The sequence below is a fragment of the Lupinus angustifolius genome, chromosome LG11, assembly GCF_001865875.1.
Source record: "Lupinus angustifolius cultivar Tanjil chromosome LG11, LupAngTanjil_v1.0, whole genome shotgun sequence".
Lineage (NCBI taxonomy): Eukaryota > Viridiplantae > Streptophyta > Magnoliopsida > Fabales > Fabaceae > Lupinus > Lupinus angustifolius.
Window position 1 is genome coordinate 8,288,973 of NC_032019.1, and position 19,208 is coordinate 8,308,180.

A 19,208-nucleotide genomic window follows, 5' to 3' on the forward strand; every position below is an offset into this window, starting at 1 on the left:
TCAATTGATCTGCTCCCTTGTTACATTTCTCCAAGGTTATCCATGCTTCTTGTGATGTTTGAGCTGAGGCAATTTTCTCAAAGTGTGCCTCATCAACACATTGATGTAGAAGGCACATAGCCTTGCAATCTTTCCTCTTGTTCTTCCTGAATGCTACTCGATCTTGCTCTGAAGGTTCTGCTCCTAATTGAGGGTAACCGAGTTCAACTATTTCTGCAATTTCTTGGAATCCCATGATTGCTTTCATTTGGATGTTCCATCTATTCCAGTTCTTTCCATCAAGCACTGGTAAGCTTGCTGGGAAGCTTGTACTCGTGTGTCCCATCGAGGATGTAGATGATGATGAGAAGAGGAAGAAGAAGGTGATGCTAAGTGATGATCTAACTAGCTCTTGATACCAAATGTTGGATAAAACAGTGCCACTGCACTTTGAAGAAGAAAAACAGACGATGAAGGTGTGATGCAGAAACAGAAGAAAGAAAATGAGAAAGAATTAGAGTGTGAGGTAGTTAGAGATTAGAAGAGAGATAGTTCAATGAATTACACTCCATGTATATTGATTTCAATCAATTGTTCAACAAAGCTATTTATAGCAACTCAAGCATTAACTAACAAAACTGATTTTTGAATAGTTGCCTAAAATAGAAACTAACTAACTAACTCATTCTAACAGTTAGCAGTTACATTTATTATGACGAACAAGTTGAAGTTATGAGATAAAGCTACTAAGGTGAGGGAGAAGACCATTGTGGTCTTAGAGTATTTTATTGAAGTTTTTCCTCACCGGTTACCTCAAAAGTTAGAGAGTCTTGTAGATTAGGAACTCCCATGAAAACTTGTTTTCCATGTAAGAGTCTTTAATCCTTTTCATGACGGTGTATACAATCTTAAATATTTGATTGAGCTGGAAATATATGTGTTTGAATTCGCTTGTGTATAACATAATGTGAGGTACTCGCTTACGGTATTACATCGTCATGAAATGTTGTTAAATAATTATGTTTGTATGTATGTGAGTATTGTGATAAATTGATAATTGTTTTATGTGCCAAATGCTTGTGACAAAGTTCTAATTTAGAAATATCTCAATTGCAATTGTTATGCTATTGATTATTGTATAGTTGTATTGAAATGGAATATATATATATTGTTGTATTGATTTCAAAATATATATAACTTGATTATTGTATTTAATAAGAAATATATACGTTAGTTGTTATATTGATATGAAAAATACAAGAGTTTGAAATTAAGGTCTTGCTCATATATTAAATCACTAAGTTAGTGTTTTGAGCTCGTCGTGAGGACATGTAATAGTAAAAATGCATTTGGGCTTAGACAACTAACTTAAATTGTATTTTTGGAAAGATTGAATTTGATGAGAGCCTATGGCTATTCACACACTTGAAAGTGTTGTGAGAATTGGGGCTTTACCTAATGATCTTGGATACTAAGTTAGCGTCTTGAGCTCATCAATTGGACTTGACATGATAGAAATGCATTGGGGCTGAGACGACTAACTTATGTGATATTTGTTAAAATAAAACTTATGAAAACCTTGATTGGAAGACATAATGAGCTAACTTCGGTTAGTGTGCATACATTGCATTCTTGTAGTTGGAGTTGGAGAAAATGGAAAGACACGATGATAGAAATATCATTGGGATTTGGATAGGGGCGACAATGATGGTGATTCGTGAAGAAGCCTTGAAGGATTGCTTATGTGAGATAGTCTAGTGAGGGTCTGAGTTCACTACCCGTGTGACCAGGATAGTCTTACATGCAAATTAAGCGGTCTTTGACACCCCATTGCGCATTTCGTGATCGGTAGAGAGGAAACCTGAAACGGACTGGGCTTACCATGTAAGCACCTATGATAGAGGTAATTGAAAATAATTGATATTGTCACTTGCCGTTGTTAAGGATATTTGTACTCCTAGTTGCTTTCCCACTAGGATCTTGGCCTTCGGATATTGTAATTTTGGTGGTGATTGGTTGGTGAATTGCATATTGCATTGCATGAAAGATATATTAATTATGGATGTGAATATCCTCTTGTATAATACACTAACTTCATGCATCATTTGCATATGTTTGACATTGTTTGTTTATAGTGTTGTTATAGGGTGTCTCACTTTAATGTTATTTCTCTATGTAATTCCACGCTGTGGTCGCCGTAGTTGGTTCTTACTCCATTTTCTTTGTCTTTTCTTTTGTCTAATGTGTATGTTCAGGTTTGTTACAGTTGCTCTATGAATATCCATTGACGGAAATATAAACAAGAAGAACTTAACTGATATATAGTTAAGTATCTTGTTTATATTGGGATCATTGGCTTTGATTTATGAAAAATACTTAAGAGTGATTCTTTTCGCATACATGGTGTCTTTTACAATCATTATGTTAAGATTAATTTAATGATTTTGTAAAGCTACGTACTTAAACAAATAGATAATTATATAAATTATAGTTTTGAGGTTGAATATGATACCTCATTTTTTGATAATAATAATATTGAATATTTCCGCATCTTGAACATGTTAATAAAAAAATTAAATTCACTCTGATTTTCTAACGGGTTACCTTTAATTTTATTTAAATTTTTATCATATTTTTATAATGAAGTCCTAATTTCTAAGTTGCAAAGACGATGAGTTAGAAAATGACTCATATAACCCCAACATATTTGCTATAATTCATTCCAATTGAGTTATCAAATCTATGCTTATATGTTAAGGTTTTTTAAACTCTCTAATCAAACAAGGGTAATGATTTATTATTTTTGTTTAACAAACTTATAAGCAGTGATTTTGGTTAACTTATTTTTGTTCAACTTAACGATACTATTGACTTTAAGTTCCCAAAAATAGTTTAAGAAAGAATAAAAAATATGAAATTTTTTTAAAATATCTAAATTTTATTTTCAAATACTATAATTTATATAATACTGTCAAATAATTATTAACTATAATCTACTATATTTACTATTACTAATAATATATTATCATTTTCACCATTTTGCTATAAAATTATAGTGGTGGAGATTTGAACTTTATTTGCTTTAATTTTTCATTTTTCATTTATTTATTTTTTAATCAAAATGGTATTAATTTAAAATAAATATAAAATTATTATCAATTTTCCTCAATTAAAACAATATTATGCTTACGAAGCGTAAAAAAATATTTTTTCAAACCCCAAAAGGATTCTTTCAAGTCTAATGTGTTTGTTTGGCATTGTCAAAATTCCATCGATTGATATTAACCGTAACTTCCAAAAAATAGGTTAAGAATGAATAAAAAAATTATACCAGTTTAAAAGATTCCTAATATCATTTTCAAATAATATTATTTATATAATAACGTTAAATATTTATTAACTCTACCCTACTATAACCTATTTTATTTGTTATAACTAAAAACATATGTTCAGCGGAAAAAAACCAAAAACATATTATTTTTATTTTGATGTAAAATTATTTAGGTGGAGATTCCTTTGAAAATTTAATTTTTTTAATTCAAAATAGTATTAATTTTAAATAAAAGATGTAGTTGGTATCAATTTACCTCATTGAAAACATTATTATACTTAAGAAATATCAAAATTATATTTGATACTCCAAAGAAAAATATTTTTCAAGTTTATTCAGAATCTTTCATATTTTCAAAATTAAATTAGTTTAAATTGGCTCTATGTCCCAAAAAGTTTTTAGAAAAATAATTTTTTGTTTATTTTAAAAAAAAATCTAATTTGCTTTTTAAATTTTAACTCTACTATTTGTGTAATATCATCTACTAAATTTTAACTCTACTCTAATATAAACGATTAATAATGTGTTATTATTCTTCAATGGGTTGATATAAAACTATAGAGGCTGAAATTCAAATTATCGTTAGTTTATTTTCATTTTTATTAATAAATTTAATTGATGGATCAAAATAGTAATAATTTTAAATAAGAAATAGAATTGATATCAATTTTTCTCATTCAAAATGATATTATATTTGGGAAGTTTTAAAAGTATATTTGGAGAATATAAAACAATTTTTTTAGCTTTGTTCAACATGTTTGACATTTTCAAAATTGCATTGGTTGAAATTAACTTTATGTTCCAAAAATAGTTAAGGAAAGAATATTAATATTTATATAATTTTATAATTGTTTACTCCATTTTAATTTAAGCTACTTTGTTTGCTATTGCTAATGAAATATATTATTATTCTTCACCATTTCAATATAAAATTACAAACATGAAGATTCAAATTATCATTGGTTTATTTTCCTTTTTCATTTGAGAAATTAACTTTTGATAATCAAATTTGTAATAGTTTTAAATGTAATTGGTGTCAATTTTCCATATTCAAAATTGTATTATACTTTGGAAGGGTCAAAATTATATTTTAAGACTCGAGAAGATTTTTTCCGAAGTTTATTCACCTTTTGTGACATTTTTAAAATTCCATTGATTAAAATTGACTTTAAATTCCAAAAAACATAGTCTAAGGACATATAAATAATTTGGTGATTTAAAAAAAATTAATTTTTAAATACTATTATTTATATATCCCTTTGTCACACTCAAAGAACGGCTGGCCTTAGTAACAAACCTGCACAAAAATATTATTGTTGATCATCTTTTTAACCTATATCATTTTATTTTATTTTAATTATTTTTTATAGATACGGGCAAAAACCAAAAAGTGCTATTAAATGTTATGTTGTTTGTAGGAATGGTGCATGCATGAGCCGGCAACGTATTCTAAGCTTAAATTAGAAAGAATGTGATTTTCAAGCTCTTTCATATAAAATATTTGGCTGCATGATTTATTCCACATTCTCCCAAGTAACAATGTTTAAACTTGTATTGATTAATATATATTTTTTCAAATGGGATAATATCATTGGAAGTTAAGAAAATAACTTGCGCAGATGGTGTCTGAATAATGTGAAACCATGTTTGAAGTAGCTAGACTTATCTAATTTATACATTTTTTCACGTAAAAAGATTAAACCCACTTCGTTAAGTAAAAAAACGGGAGAAACATTTTCTATACTTATTGTTTATGTCCTTTTGTCAAATTATATGTTGTTATTCTTTATGTCCCTTTGTCGAAATAAGAAGATATTGCACTTTGTTGGTGTGATTTTTTTATGTAAGTTAATGGATTAATATTACAAATTAATCGATTAATTGGTTAGTTGGTTCAATTTGTTAAGGTAAACTTTGTACGATAATCGATTAATCAACAAAATTAATCGATTATCTTGTTAAAAGTTTATATTTTCTGTTTTAGTAGTTGTTATATATAAATAGGTCTTTGTAGTCATTCATTAATAAGAAATATTATTGAGTGAAAGCTCTAATATCATGTTAACATGTGGTATGAGCTATGAATGAAACTTCCTGATGAATAAAGTATGAGAAATGAATGAGAAAAAAAGCTCAAAGAAAAAAGAAAGAAAAGAAAATGAGAATCAATATTTTCAATGAATAATATTTGTCATTAATGAATTGATTAAAAGGATAAGGAGGATACTCCATTATATACAACAACTACTAAAACGGAAAACAAAAACTTTTAACCATATAACCTAATAATTATATTGATTAATTGATTATCGCATATAAAATTTACCTTATTGATTAACTACATTGTTAATCGATTAACTATATTCAGAATTCTTGAAAAAGTGAATTCCATCGCTAAAGATCAAAGACTCTTCTTGATCAAAAGGAAGAAGCAAATCAATGTAAAGATGAAAAGAACTCAATGAATTTTCTCTTATTGATTATGAAAAAGCATGTTACAATTACAAAGCAAGGATCAATATATATATCCTTGAAAATAACAAACTTAACAAACTAATAACTAACCATCTATCTAAAAACAGAATATGTAAAACCAGAATTATTGAGCCTATTACAAAGCTAAGAGAGATAGCTTGTATTACAAGAAATTGTTGGCCTCTTAAATAATCATAAAGAGACACATCATATGCCTTTAATTTATGTAGATATGAAGTCCTATAGTTGATCGAAGAGACTTTGTATCTATTTGATTCATTGTGATGATGAATCTGACTTGAGTAAGTATTGTCATGGTTGACTTGATGCACCATGGCCTTGCCTGACTGAGACATCAATTGGTGCGCCAAGGCCTGTCCTGACCGAGGTAGAGCCAACTGGTGCGCCAAGGCCTATCCTGACCGAGACAGAGCCAACTGGTGCGCCATGCCCTGTCCTGACCGAGACAGACTCAACTGGTGCTCATTGCTCATGCGCATCTGATGCAGGCTCCGAGACTGGCACATGTGCATCTGGTGCAACCATTCTGACCGAGGCTGGCACATGTGCATCTGGTGCAAGGATTCTGACCGAGACTGGCGTATGCGCATCTGATGCATGCTTCCTGACCGAGACAGAGCCAATTGGTGCATTCTGTCTTGATCAAACATATTCCTTGTTTTATCTGTTTCATGGCACATTGCTATGATTCCAACCAAGCCAATTTCCCTTTGATTCATACTCGAGCCATGCTGATCATGATCTTGCTTGTTGAGTCATTGATGGTCCTGCAACAAGTATATCCATTGTTAGAGTTTATCAAGTTTAACAAGAATCACAACAACTTTAACACATCATGCATGTCATAATAGTAATTAAGTGTGATTTATTGGACCATAAGTAATAGACACAAATAATTTATACATTTGTACGAGTCCTTCTGGCAATAAGCCAGGACCATGAAATAGAGACAAACTTAAGTGAACTCAGGCAGAAGTTTCTGAAACACGTTGTGTGAAGCAATATCTCTTACATGGTTCAACAAGTTCTAGTTTAAATGAAATGCTAATCATGCTATGGAAAGCGTCTTAAAGGTGGCAAAATTCATAACTTTTGATATGATGACAAAGATGCTTTGTAAAGAAGTCTTGTAAAATATATTGATATGAATCATTTATATTTTATGCCGAAATATCCTATTAGAAATTATGGATGTCTGCTGTTCCAAAACAGTGTGTCACTCCATATGTCACGGCTTGTGATTAGTCAGAAAAATTATTAATTATTAAAATTTTAATTTAAATATATTTTTTCAACCAATCACAAACAGTGACACATGAAAGTGACACACTTTGTGGGACAGCAGATTGCTTTTAGAAATTATAATGATTTTCTAAAGCTCTTGCATTTTAGAAAGACCATCTATTTGAGGCTTCAAAGTTACATTACCCTTGTTAGATATTCTTAAATGAATATTTTTCAAGTGTCAGCAAATAACATTATTTTTAAGTAACGCATTATATTTTATATTTAATAAGATATTTGAGAAAACTACTTTATTTTACTTGAATATTTTTCCTTCTCTCCCTTTCCTATATTAACATTTTTAAACTTGTCTACCTTCCTCCACATTTAAACCAAACACACCTTCAAAATAAAACATATTTCTCCTCCTTCCCTTACTTGAAACTCAGTCTCATCTACAAAACCTATTTCTGAACTTCACTATTACCTGGAAATTATTTTAATACAAAAGCCACAGTCTTACCATTTATAACCATTTTCCTACAAAAAAAGCCAATAACTTATCCTTAAAAAAGGTCACCAATATTATTATATAACTAGATAATTTAACACACCAAAAAAATACTTGCAAAAAAGCTAATTATCCCATTTTTTCTTGCATAATTTTTCCAAATACCATTTTATGGTAACCCTTCATCTACTTTTCAATTACTCTCACTCGCTTAACAATAAGCCTGTTAAAGCCCATAAGAAAAAATATAGCCCGAGGCCCAACCATTTCTCCTTGTTTTCTCCTCCTTTAGTTGCACCAGAGAAAAAACCCATTCCCAGTAGTTCAATTTCAAAGTAGTGAAATTTTTGAAATGCAAGCGTTTCGAGGAATCAGAACATGTATCTCAACGGCAAAGCAATTCACAGTTTCCACAAATTCACCGTTCGTAGTTTCTTCAACTCGATTCTGGTCATCATCGTCGAGGAACGGCGATGATGAATGGAACGAAGCGTGGGAATCGGCATGGCTTCCAGAGGATCTCACTCCGAAAACACGTGCTCCATGGGAAGCTGACGTCAACTTCGCTTCTTCTTCTTCACCGGAATCCACCGCCGTCGTCACTGCCACCGCCGTTGATGCGGAGACGAAGGCTTTTGTGGAGGAGATGAATGAGAATTGGGAAGAGAGGAGGAGGAGAACGAAGGAGAAGGAGAAGGTGGAAGAGAAGGGTGCGCTTTATAGTGTAGAGAATATGAAGAAGGATTATAGGTTGAAGAAGCAGAGGGTGCATGCTGGGTTGTGGATTAAGGAGATTGAGAAGATGGAAGAAACTAAGTTGGGAGATGATGGTGGCGGCGGTGATATTGAAAAATTGCTTGATAGTTGCTCTGAGTATGTGACCTCTCTCTATGTCTTCATTGTGTTTGTTGAAATGCCTAGTATAGTATTTTTTTTTTGTGTTTTTATGATTTCAAATGTTAAAACATTATGTCATGTTCTTTGCTTGGATGCTAGATTAATCTTTGAATAGTCAAAACTAAACTTATGATATTTACTTGTTTGAGTGTTTATTTGGGATTGTGACTTGTGAGAACAACTTATGTTCATTGTGGTAGCTTTTGACCTTCGTAGTTCCTGTGAACTCATTTTAACTTATTTAAATAACCTTATGAGAGAAGCTTATGAATGAAAATAAGTTCTTTGTAGCTTATTTCAGAAATGTTTACAGAGTAAGGCTTAAATAAATTGGTTATCCAAGCGTGCCCTTAGTCAAGCTGAAGTTGCTACCGTGGTTTTAAGTTGAGTTATGACCATGCTGGGGTTTTAGATTTTAGTTACCACAATTGTCCAATTGCTTGAAAATGTGGCCGCAGTGTTGTTGTTAAGATTACCAAAACTGTAATATTGCAGCCGAGAATTTAGAACCTTGGTTGCATAATGCATTATACTGATGACAACTTTATATGTTGCTAGCCCATGTTAATGAGCATTACGCTCTGTTCATAAGTCTTACAGAGTCAGATTTTTTGAGACAGTGGCGCATTTGAAAATTCCATCAAGTGTATTGCACAAGTCACACTCCCAATATCTTAAACTTTAGGCTAAGGCTCATGACCAGTTTAAAATTCTCATTCATGCCAGAGTCCATTGCACATTGATTGTGGTAAATGCGTAGGCACAGTGGCACACTCTATCTACTGCTGAAATTTAACATTACTTAGATGAAATGGAGTGGTGGGGATTGAATTCCTGACCACTAGGTCACATACTCTGTTATTATTATACCATGTTCATGTTCAACTCTCTTAATAGCACAAGCTTTATGTGAAGCCTCACAATTGGTTTTACATCCCTAACATGTCATGCACCTTCTCTTATATAAATGCCAGCAATATTGTATTGCTTCTAAGAAATGTGGTGAAAAGTTGGTAAACAATTATCTATAAAGGAGTACTACTGTTCAATAGGTTTTATTGTGAAGAACAATAGATCTCCACAATGGATGTGTTTTCTTTTAATTCAGAATTTCCATCTCTATATGGATATTTTAACAACAATCTGTGTATGGTTATATAAATGGGTGTTGGTCCATGTTGTATCCTGTATGCCTTGCATTCCTCAGGTCCGCTGTTTCGTGTTTTTGTCCATATCCATGTCTCACAGTAGCATGGCTATAGTGGCATATAGCATTTTCAATTTTCTCAAATCTCACATATGCTTTACTATTTGTGCATGTGATACTCAATGCTCTGAACAACCTTAGAATTTTTGACTCTGGCAACAATGACCTGAACAATGCACAAGTTCCATACTCTGAGTTCAAAAACATGCCTGATGGGTGGGAAACAATATCAAAAAATCAAGATGGAAATATATGGGAGATGTCTCAAAGAGAAGAAGATATACTTCTCCAGGAATTTGAGCGACGAATTGCATATAGCAAGTTTCAGGTTGTCTTTAAAATCTCATTATTGCGCATTGTTATTGTTTTTTAATCATAAAGTTCATGCATATACTTCGGTTTTATGTAATGTCGGTTATCTTGGCATTTCTTCCTCAGTTATCTATCATTCACATTATGAAACTGGTATGCAGATTGCTAGCTTCATAAAGACTCACATATTTAGCCGGAGGAGGCCAATTGATGGGTGGAAATACATGATAGAGGTGGTGGGACCAAATGCTAAGAGAGGAAAGGGTAGCGTTCCTAGAGTACCCAGTCTAGCCGATCCCTCAACTCAACCATTCAAAGAAGAGAGGACTTCATCTGATAATAAGACTTTCATGCCCCTTCAGCGAAGGTAGTTTGGTCATCTAGTAATGTATTCCCTTACGTTGTAGAGGTCACATTTCATTCCAACATCGGCGGATAGAAAGACGGTTGTTGCAACTTTGCAATTGCTGACAACAGAGCTTTTCCTGGAGACATGGTTAAGGTTCATAATCCTGCATGAAGCCCAAAAGCAATTGACAATATGATAGGATATGAACCATTATTCTTTGTACTTGCTTGGTTGGTTCATTTCTGTAACTGTTTCTGTTATTGGATAACTAAGTCAAATACCAGGTTGGACGTTGGAGTGAATGATTTTTATTGTAATGCAAATTTAATGGATTAAAAATTATAGAGATTTTTATATTGAAAGTATATTTAGTTCAACCAAATAGTTTAACTATATAAGTTGGTTGATTAATCTGGTTAAATTTGAACTAGCTTTTTTCAATTTGATGCTTGCCTTTGACAACCTAGGTAAGAATATGGTGCTGCTTAGTTGCTCGTGTGAAATTTTATCTTTCTATGTTTATACCTTTTCTCTCACCTCACTTCATTTCTCTCTCACCACATTTGTGTATAGACTGCAGAGATATGGTGTTAAGTTTGATGTCTAAAGAAGTTCACCAAACATAATTGTTGTGTTTTAATGCATAGAATAATTAAATTCAAGCATTTAGAACTACTTATGAGAATTGAGAAGATAGAGAAAGAGAGATAATTTCTACTATATTGTTTTACAAATCTTGTTTCACAAATTGCTTATGAAACCGTGTCTAAAATAAGAAATATATACTTTATAATTGTTTACCTAAATAACTTGATATATATATATATATATATATATAAAATCTGAGTTTAATATTTTACATATAATAGTAAAACTTTTAATGAATAATATATCTAATTAAAAATTGGCTATGTTTATTTTTATCAAGGGAGAATGCATAGAACCCTTGAACTTTATTGTTTTTGCAAGCAATTATGATGAAATATTTTTACTTAGATACATACTTCAAGATCCAAATATACTATTGGTAAAAAAACCTTATCTAACCATTTTATTTTAATCCCAACCATCAAATTAATTCTGGAATCTAGTTATCCTCCTATCAATGAACTTGTATATTGATAATGGTGGTTTACTCTACTCACCGACCCTAACTAACACATTATGCTGGGCCTGTTTGTTATTATGTGAGTATGATATTATGGCGGGCCTGTTTGTCATATTTTCCAATTTGGAACCACACCAACTGGTAGATATTAAGCAGTGGTGCACAACAATGAGAGGTGGCGCATGGCAATTAACGGTGGTTCGAGACTGCAATGGTATCTTATTTTGTATACTTGGTTTCCAAAAAAATATGAATGATTGAACATGAGAAACTAACTGTACTTGGCATCTTCGAACTCCATCATCAAAACTCAAAGATCGACAAATGTTACAACTCTAAAACTAGAAGCAGGAAAGATAAATGGAAGAGGTATGCAAGAAATTCACACTTGAAAATTGAAAGTGTTAAAGCATGATAATACATCCTAGCCTCATTGGGAGTGTGTTGTATTGAGTACAGGTTTGTGTGGGTATTTTTCCCAAGGTCACATATGTTTTGTTCAAAACAGTCACATATGGGGAAAATACTCACATGTGACCTAAAGTCATATTTGATAATAGCTTTAGTAGCATTTGTGCATGTTCATGTTTGCAACAACGGTGCATCAAAAATACTAAGTGTGAAACCTAAACCAAAATCATATAAAATGAAGTATTCAGTGTAAGAAAAACTAAGTATAATATTGAGAAGTGATTTAAATGATGTTGGAAAGTGGAGTTGAGATAGAAAAGAAGAGGGGGGACAGGGTAATATAGTTTTTCTCATTAGAAGTGAATTATAAATCTTAAATGGGATGATATGGGTTGGTTTGCTTTTTTGTGTACATGAGTTGGTCTGTTGAAGAATATGGAAAAAAACCGAGTAACTTTTAATAGATTTATGTGCAAAACAAAATTTGTGTTTGATTGAAATCAAAATAGTCAGTTTTTACTTAGATATTCTATACATGTTCATAAAAAACTGCTCAAGATTGTTATTATTGGATATGTTAAGTATGAATAATCGTTAAAAACTCACATGAAAATTATTTTGAAGGACTTTATAACTCATGTTTCACCGATGAGGATAAGGATCATATATTTCAAACACTATCTCATTCCATATGTTGGACCAATCAGATATTATTATGCAAATAAAAGAAATTTTTAAAAACAAAAAAAAATAATATTTTGATTAGTCTGTGATAGAGAATATAACTTATGAAGAGTGATCATTGAGGAAAAGTTTGTTAGGAGTTAGGATCTTCTCCGTTAATGGAGAGACAAATACATCCAAAACAAGAGAAAAAATGTAATATGATTTGACATTTTTACCCTTAAGATATAAGGATATAACAACTTTATCCCTATATGTAAGTGCAAAAGTGACCACTTACCTCTTTATTAATAAAGAGGATACGAGTTAATGAATTGGCAGTACCTCTTGATTTGTTTTGAAACAAACTCACGAAAATTGACCGGGCTCTCTATTTTAGTGTTAGATATCATGAAATGTGCATGCCCTTTTGCTATAAAATACCATTCAGGTTCAAGCTTTTGGAAGCATATTTTGGAACTCCAAATTTCTTGTATTAAATGTGATAAAAGTGTTTGTGCAGGAAATAAGGATTGGTGGGAATTAAATCCAAAAGCTTTCATTAATGCAAACATTGGGTTTAATTTCCTCCAATATCTTACGTGCAGCATCAACTAAGTTAACTACAACAGTTTGAGCAAGCTCCCACATTAAGTTATTTTGAGAAGTATGAGAAAATGTTGAGAGGACTATAAGTGACAACATGAGAAAATCAGTTTCATTTGATAACTTTCCCAATCTGGTGAATTTGATTTCTGCTCTAGTTTCTCACTTTTATACATAACATATAAGAAAACATTATAAAATTGGCATACTTCAGTCCCTTTCTCTTTTATACCTTCTACTTAAACTTGATATTATGACTTAATCTATCATAAGAAAATGTGAATTGAAAATATTATGTCATGGAAATTAGAGTAAATACAGGAGTTTAAGTCATACCATCACATAGCTATTGAAATATTAGCAACTTTCAAACTAACACCAAATGAGAAAAAGTTAATGGTTAAAACAACTTAATATATATAATCATCATCAAAGATCATGTGATTTCCATTCCTTTTTGCTCTATGTTCTCTGTCAGTCTGCATAAAAACAATTTACAGTGATATATTTTACAATTAAAATAAGCATAATTACATCTATTTTTAAGTGAAACATAAACTAGAAAAGGAGCTCATCACATCTATAGATTCAGTGCATGAGAATGATAAAAATAACTTTAACCGGCAACTAAATTTTTTTATTCTTATAGACTCTAATGTTCTCTTGTTTTAGTGTAGTTTTCATAAGCAACTAGCAAGTTACCCGTGCGAATGCACGGGGCGGTACTTTTTTACTACATGATTAAGAACATATATATTATATCTGTATCTATATTGTTATTCTTTCTATTAGTAATATGATTGGTTTTCTACTACTTATGTTTTAAATATGATTAAATGAATTAATTGATAACGTTTTAAGATCTATTTAAATGTGTAATTACAACATATTTCATTTATGTATTTAAAATAATTTTCAAAATTTCATAACAACTTTAATACATAATTTTGAAATAAAAACTAAATCATAATTAATGTATGTTTATAACGAATGATTTACGTTATATTACATTATAATTTATAGTAACTCTTATTTCTAATATGTTTTGATTTATGTTGGTAACTGATTCTTTCTGTTTTGTAACTGATTCACAAATTTATATTCTATTTCTGTAATCAAACTATTCTATTTCTTCATGAGTTTTGAATCATATGTCATATTATTTATGATATTCAAACAAAATGAAATATATTATTATTGAACTATTTATTAATTATAATTCTACAACTTTATCTACAATTAGCATTGCCTAAAATTTAGAAATCATAAATAATTTAAATAAAATATAAATCAAATCAATTGATTATCACAATATAAATTTATTAGTTATAATTCTGCAAATTTATGTTCATAATGAGTATTGCTTAAAATTTGGAAATCATAAGTAAATTTGTAATAACTGTTATTTCTAATATGTTTTGATTTATGTTGGTAATTGATTCTTTCTGTTTTGTAACTGATTCGTAAATTTATATTTTATTTCTATAACTTAAAAAAATTCAAACTTGGAAGATGTTTATATTTTAAGCGCATTAACTTTATTTAATGCAATTATTATCATTATTAACAATTTGTATATTCAAATTGTTATAAAATTGGAAAACGTTATTGTGTTTGATGGACAAATAATGCATGACGATTAAAATGTGTAATGTAATTTATTAGTGGGAAAAATATTTAAGGTTAATGTTTAATGTAAATCATTAATGGAAAATTTATTGATAGCTAATGTGTTTGATAGATAAATCATGCATGATGATTAAAATGAATGTATATGTATAAACTTTTTGGAAGAATTTTTTTTGAGGAGATGATGACACATGTTATTATAGATGATAAAACAATATTCATAAATGTAGACATTGAACGTTGCAATATTCAATTAAAGTTTTCATACATATAGACATTAGAAGTTTAATATTTAAAGCATGTACACATTATATATTCAGATTATAATAATATGTAATAATAATAAGCATTTAATATTTGGATCACGTTATATATTCAAATTATAATAATAATGTGTAATAAATTACAGATAGTTAACACATTAACAATATTGGAAGTTTAATATTTAAAGTATTTACACGTTGTATATTCACATTATAAGCGTTATATATTAAGATTATAATAATAATATGCATTAAATATTTTGAACAAGTTATATATTGAAATTGTAATAATAATGTGTAATAAATTACTGATTGCTAACACATTAACAACATTGGAAGTTTAATATTTGAAGCATTTACACACGTTATATATCTATATTATAATAATATTTAATAATAATAAGCATTATTTTGATCACGTTATATATTCAAATTGTAATAATAATGTGTAATAAATCACAGATAGTTAACACATTAACAATATTGGAAGTTTAATATTTAAAGCATTTACACACGTTATATATTCAGATTATAATAATAATATGCATTTAATATTTTGAACACGTTATATATTGAAATTGTAATAATAATGTGTAATAAATTACTGATTGCTAACACGTTAACAATATTGGAAGTTTAATATTTGAAGCATTTACACATGTTATATATTCATATTATAATAATATATAATAATAATAAACATTAAATATTTTGAACACGTTATGTATTCAAATTGTAAAATTACTAATAGTTAACATGTTAAAAAATATTGGAAGTTTAATATTTAAAACATTTACACACATAATATATTCAGATAATAATAATAATTTTTAATAATAATATTAATATAATAAATCATTTTGTGAGCAAATTTTTTGAAGGGAAATAGATTCAATAAGGTCATGACACATATCATAGATGATGTGACATGTATGTGTATAAGGTAATTTTTGGAGGGAAAAAACATAGATTCAATGAGGTCATGACACATGTCATAGATGATGATGCAATTCAATGAGGTGATGACATATGTATATGAAGGAGGTTTGTGGGCAAGAAATTTTTGGAGGGAAAACATAGATTGAATGAGGTCATGACACATGTGATAGATGATGTGTCAAATCAATGAGGTGATGACACATGTATGTGTAGGAGTTTTTTTTGTTAAATAGTAAATAGATATGTATGACACTAGTAAAAGTTAAAACACAACACATTATGAGCAATTTCTTTAGGATATGTCAATTAAAGAGACCAAAGTCACTCTTTATTTATGGCTCCCCCAGAAGACCGTTACAGCAATTCTGTTTCTATTCCTCCACACAGGAGTTATAATTTGCAGATGCGTTATTTATATGTTTACTTCTACTTGTTTCGGTTGGGGGGAGGGGAGTTTCAGGATCAAAGTGCTGATTAAATGAGATTATATATATCATATAAGGGTGGGAAAGTTTTGAATTATATATTTATATGATATACAAGCTCCAATAACATAAGCAAGAAAAATAGTCTCAATGATCAACTTTGTTAAAATTATGTATTAACTTCAGAATTGCAGATACTCTAAGAAACAAAAATTAGGCTATAGTTGTACCTTGGTTATGAGTCTTTCAAATGCTTCTGTACCATGCTCTTCCATGTACCTCTCAGCAGCCGTTAGAACATCATCCTGCTTAGAAAACATGTTCTTTTTTGGAACATACCACATTTCAGACGCAGCTCGTGGCATTTGTGGCATTTGTGGCATTTGAGGCAATTGTGGGTTCATATAGAATGGTCTAACGTAGTGCCTATAAACATGTGCTGCCCCATTGAAGTGTGGCAGAACCAGCCAGCAGCTGAGTATCAACTTGGCATAAGGCCAAATAGGAAGCCTGAAATTAGCAACATAGTTATTTCTCAACATTTTGTTACTAAGCAAATAAAAAAATAGAACCTTTTAAGAACAAACTCATGTTATGATTTTTATTAGACATCTTTACCAAATAATACTACAAAATGTGAATTTGACCAGTATTATTGGTTGAAGCCACTCTACAGTAGTGCACAGGGCAGTTAGTCCACTGTCCTTTTCAAAGAACAGAGAAAACATTCAGAAGTTAATCATTTACTTGAGATTATGTAACAAACTAACTATTATTAGAATGGTTTTAAATTGTGGCCACCATTGTAGTTTCCGAAATTCCCAAAACAACTACAACAACAACCAACCCTTAGTCTCCCCAGGTGTGGTCAGCTACCTGGAAGGAACGACGTTATAATGTTCTATCATATATCGATTCCCTTGGCAAATCACTAATAACTAAATCGTGTCTAATTGTTTTGCCTATGGTTTTTCTTGGCCCCATTTGTACCTAAAAATTGAAAGGTTTCTTTCACACATACTCAAACTATCACACATTCATTTATAATCCTAATTGACTAGTATGTTTATTCATCCAATGCAATATTCTCATCTATGCTTCATTGGTTTTATTCACTTGTTGAGATTTTATCGCCCAACATATATAACACTACAGGTCTTAAACATATACAGTAAAGTTTCCCCTTATGCTTTAGTAGTACCTTTTAAGAACAAACTCATGTCCAAAAGTTCAAAGTAGGTGTTTTTAATCTAAACAATTGCCAACTAAAGCAATTTTTTCCAGATCCACTCATTAATAAACTTACAGTTCAAGTACTTTGGCAAATGTGAGCTCAAAGAGTGTGATCAGAGAATAGAGAACCCAATATGTAAGCCATTGTTGATCATCAGTTATAGACCTGGTTTCTATGGCCCTGATTGAAGCATATCTGTCACAAACACAAAAGGGTAAACCAATAAGCTAATATTTCAGACATACATTGTTCCAAACATAAAATCCACAAAACAAAAGTACACTCACAAAGGGTAAACCAATGTGACCAAGGGCCTGAAAAAAAAAAGGTTAAAATATAAGGATGTAATGCAATATGCAAAAAAAGTTTGAAACTTTAGTGATATATATTGGAAAAGAGAAGTACAGAGCAAAAACATCGAAGTTCTTGGCGATGACTAGGAGAAAATTGTTGCCGGAAGCACCCATATGCAACTTACAATGGTGTTGTATTACTTTATGTGGAACTGGGGAAGAGGGTTTGATTAAAGCAGAGACAGAGAGAGTGGGAGAAAAGACTCAAAGAGGCTTGAAAAGGAGTGATCCTAAAAGTAACAAAGAAAATGCGGGAAAGTTGGCAAAATATGTTTTTTTCTGAGAAAAAACTGATTTTTTTGGAGAATCAATACTTTATTTAGTTAACCATATATTGATCTAGTGGTATAAAATTCTTATAAATTTTAATTAACATAATATGTGAAATATTAAATTTAGTAAGAGATATCGTTGAATGAATGGATTAGTCATGAAATAAATTAATTCCTGAGGTAGAATAACAAAAAAACTAGTTGCTTTAAGCTCGATAAAAGAGGCACCGAATGCTGATGTTGTTTTGTTTTGTGGACTGTAACATTCACAAATATACAATTTGGCACAGCTATAACCTGTAGCTGTCAGCCACGTATGAGATATTACTATATTTTTATTAAATTAAATCAATCAATATACTTTTTTAGATTATGCTTTCTAATTTAGTCCTCCAAGAGTTTTCCCATCGATTACGCTTACGCATTGGTGAAATATTTTGTCTTATTCTCATTAACATCCTTGTTAATATAAAATCAAACTGAATCTCTTTAGTGTTTCAATGAAGGAATATAATTTTTTGAAGTATCTGGAGTGCAGGATAGCAAAAAGAAATTAAAATATTGGAAGATATGTTATTACATGGTCTTGTTAATTGACCAATAAATGAATCCAAGAATAACAACTTCATTAGAAAACGGATATGTCATTTTTCTGAAAATAATAATAGGCTACACTTCCAACATCCTTTCTCATCACTCTAATACGTAGATTTTATAATAAGAATTCCTAAAAGTTATTTTATATTTATTATTTTATGACATGTTTCTTTATTTGACTAAAGATAGGATTCTACTGTTAGTGTAACTATAAATAAGTAGGGCTTTGGTTTTGTCCCATTATCACATAGCATCATGTCAATAAAATATTATTACAGTTTATTGCTTGAGTAAATTACCATTTTAATAATTAACTGTGTATATTTATTAGTTTTGTCTCTGACATTATCAAATTATACATTTGTTCTTGTGATTACTGGAGTTATGCATATTAGTTCATGA

General features: G+C 30.3%; 2 protein-coding genes across 3 annotated transcripts; one reads left to right on the forward strand and one right to left on the reverse strand.

Annotated features, from left to right (window-relative positions):
- Positions 7,843 to 10,653, forward strand: LOC109359152. Its single transcript, XM_019603709.1, has 3 exons — positions 7,843 to 8,414; positions 9,787 to 9,973; positions 10,119 to 10,653. Exons 1-3 carry the CDS (start codon positions 7,894 to 7,896, stop codon positions 10,326 to 10,328), a joined length of 918 nt encoding a protein of 305 aa, XP_019459254.1. The 5' UTR covers positions 7,843 to 7,893; the 3' UTR covers positions 10,329 to 10,653.
- LOC109359319 (HVA22-like protein c) lies at positions 13,366 to 18,197 on the reverse strand. Of its 2 annotated transcripts, XM_019603935.1 has the most exons (5): positions 17,990 to 18,194; positions 17,872 to 17,898; positions 17,657 to 17,779; positions 16,581 to 16,860; positions 13,366 to 13,573 (listed from the first exon to the last, which is right to left on the reverse strand). In XM_019603935.1, the coding sequence occupies exons 1-5, from the start codon at positions 18,049 to 18,051 to the stop codon at positions 13,505 to 13,507; spliced, it is 561 nt and encodes a 186-aa protein (XP_019459480.1). In that variant the 5' UTR covers positions 18,052 to 18,194; the 3' UTR covers positions 13,366 to 13,504. The 2 variants fall into 2 exon arrangements, with proteins under 2 accessions (XP_019459480.1, XP_019459481.1); XM_019603936.1 differs by lacking the exon at positions 17,872 to 17,898 and having other exon boundaries at positions 17,990 to 18,197.

Excerpts from the sequence above, each read along its gene's own strand:
- LOC109359152 (XM_019603709.1), top strand. The coding sequence starts at position 7,894 with ATGCAAGCGTTTCGAGGAATCAGAACATGTATCTCAACGGCAAAGCAA. Across the intron at positions 8,415-9,786 it reads TTGCTTGATAGTTGCTCTGA|AATTTTTGACTCTGGCAACA; the intron begins GTATGTGACCTC and ends GAACAACCTTAG. Across the intron at positions 9,974-10,118 it reads TTGCATATAGCAAGTTTCAG|ATTGCTAGCTTCATAAAGAC; the intron begins GTTGTCTTTAAA and ends ACTGGTATGCAG.
- LOC109359319 (XM_019603935.1), bottom strand. The coding sequence starts at position 18,051 with ATGGGTGCTTCCGGCAACAATTTTCTCCTAGTCATCGCCAAGAACTTC. Across the intron at positions 17,899-17,989 it reads AACTTCGATGTTTTTGCTCT|GCCCTTGGTCACATTGGTTT; the intron begins GTACTTCTCTTT and ends TTTTTTTTTCAG. Across the intron at positions 13,574-16,580 it reads TTGAAAGACTCATAACCAAG|ACTGACAGAGAACATAGAGC; the intron begins GTACAACTATAG and ends GTTTTTATGCAG.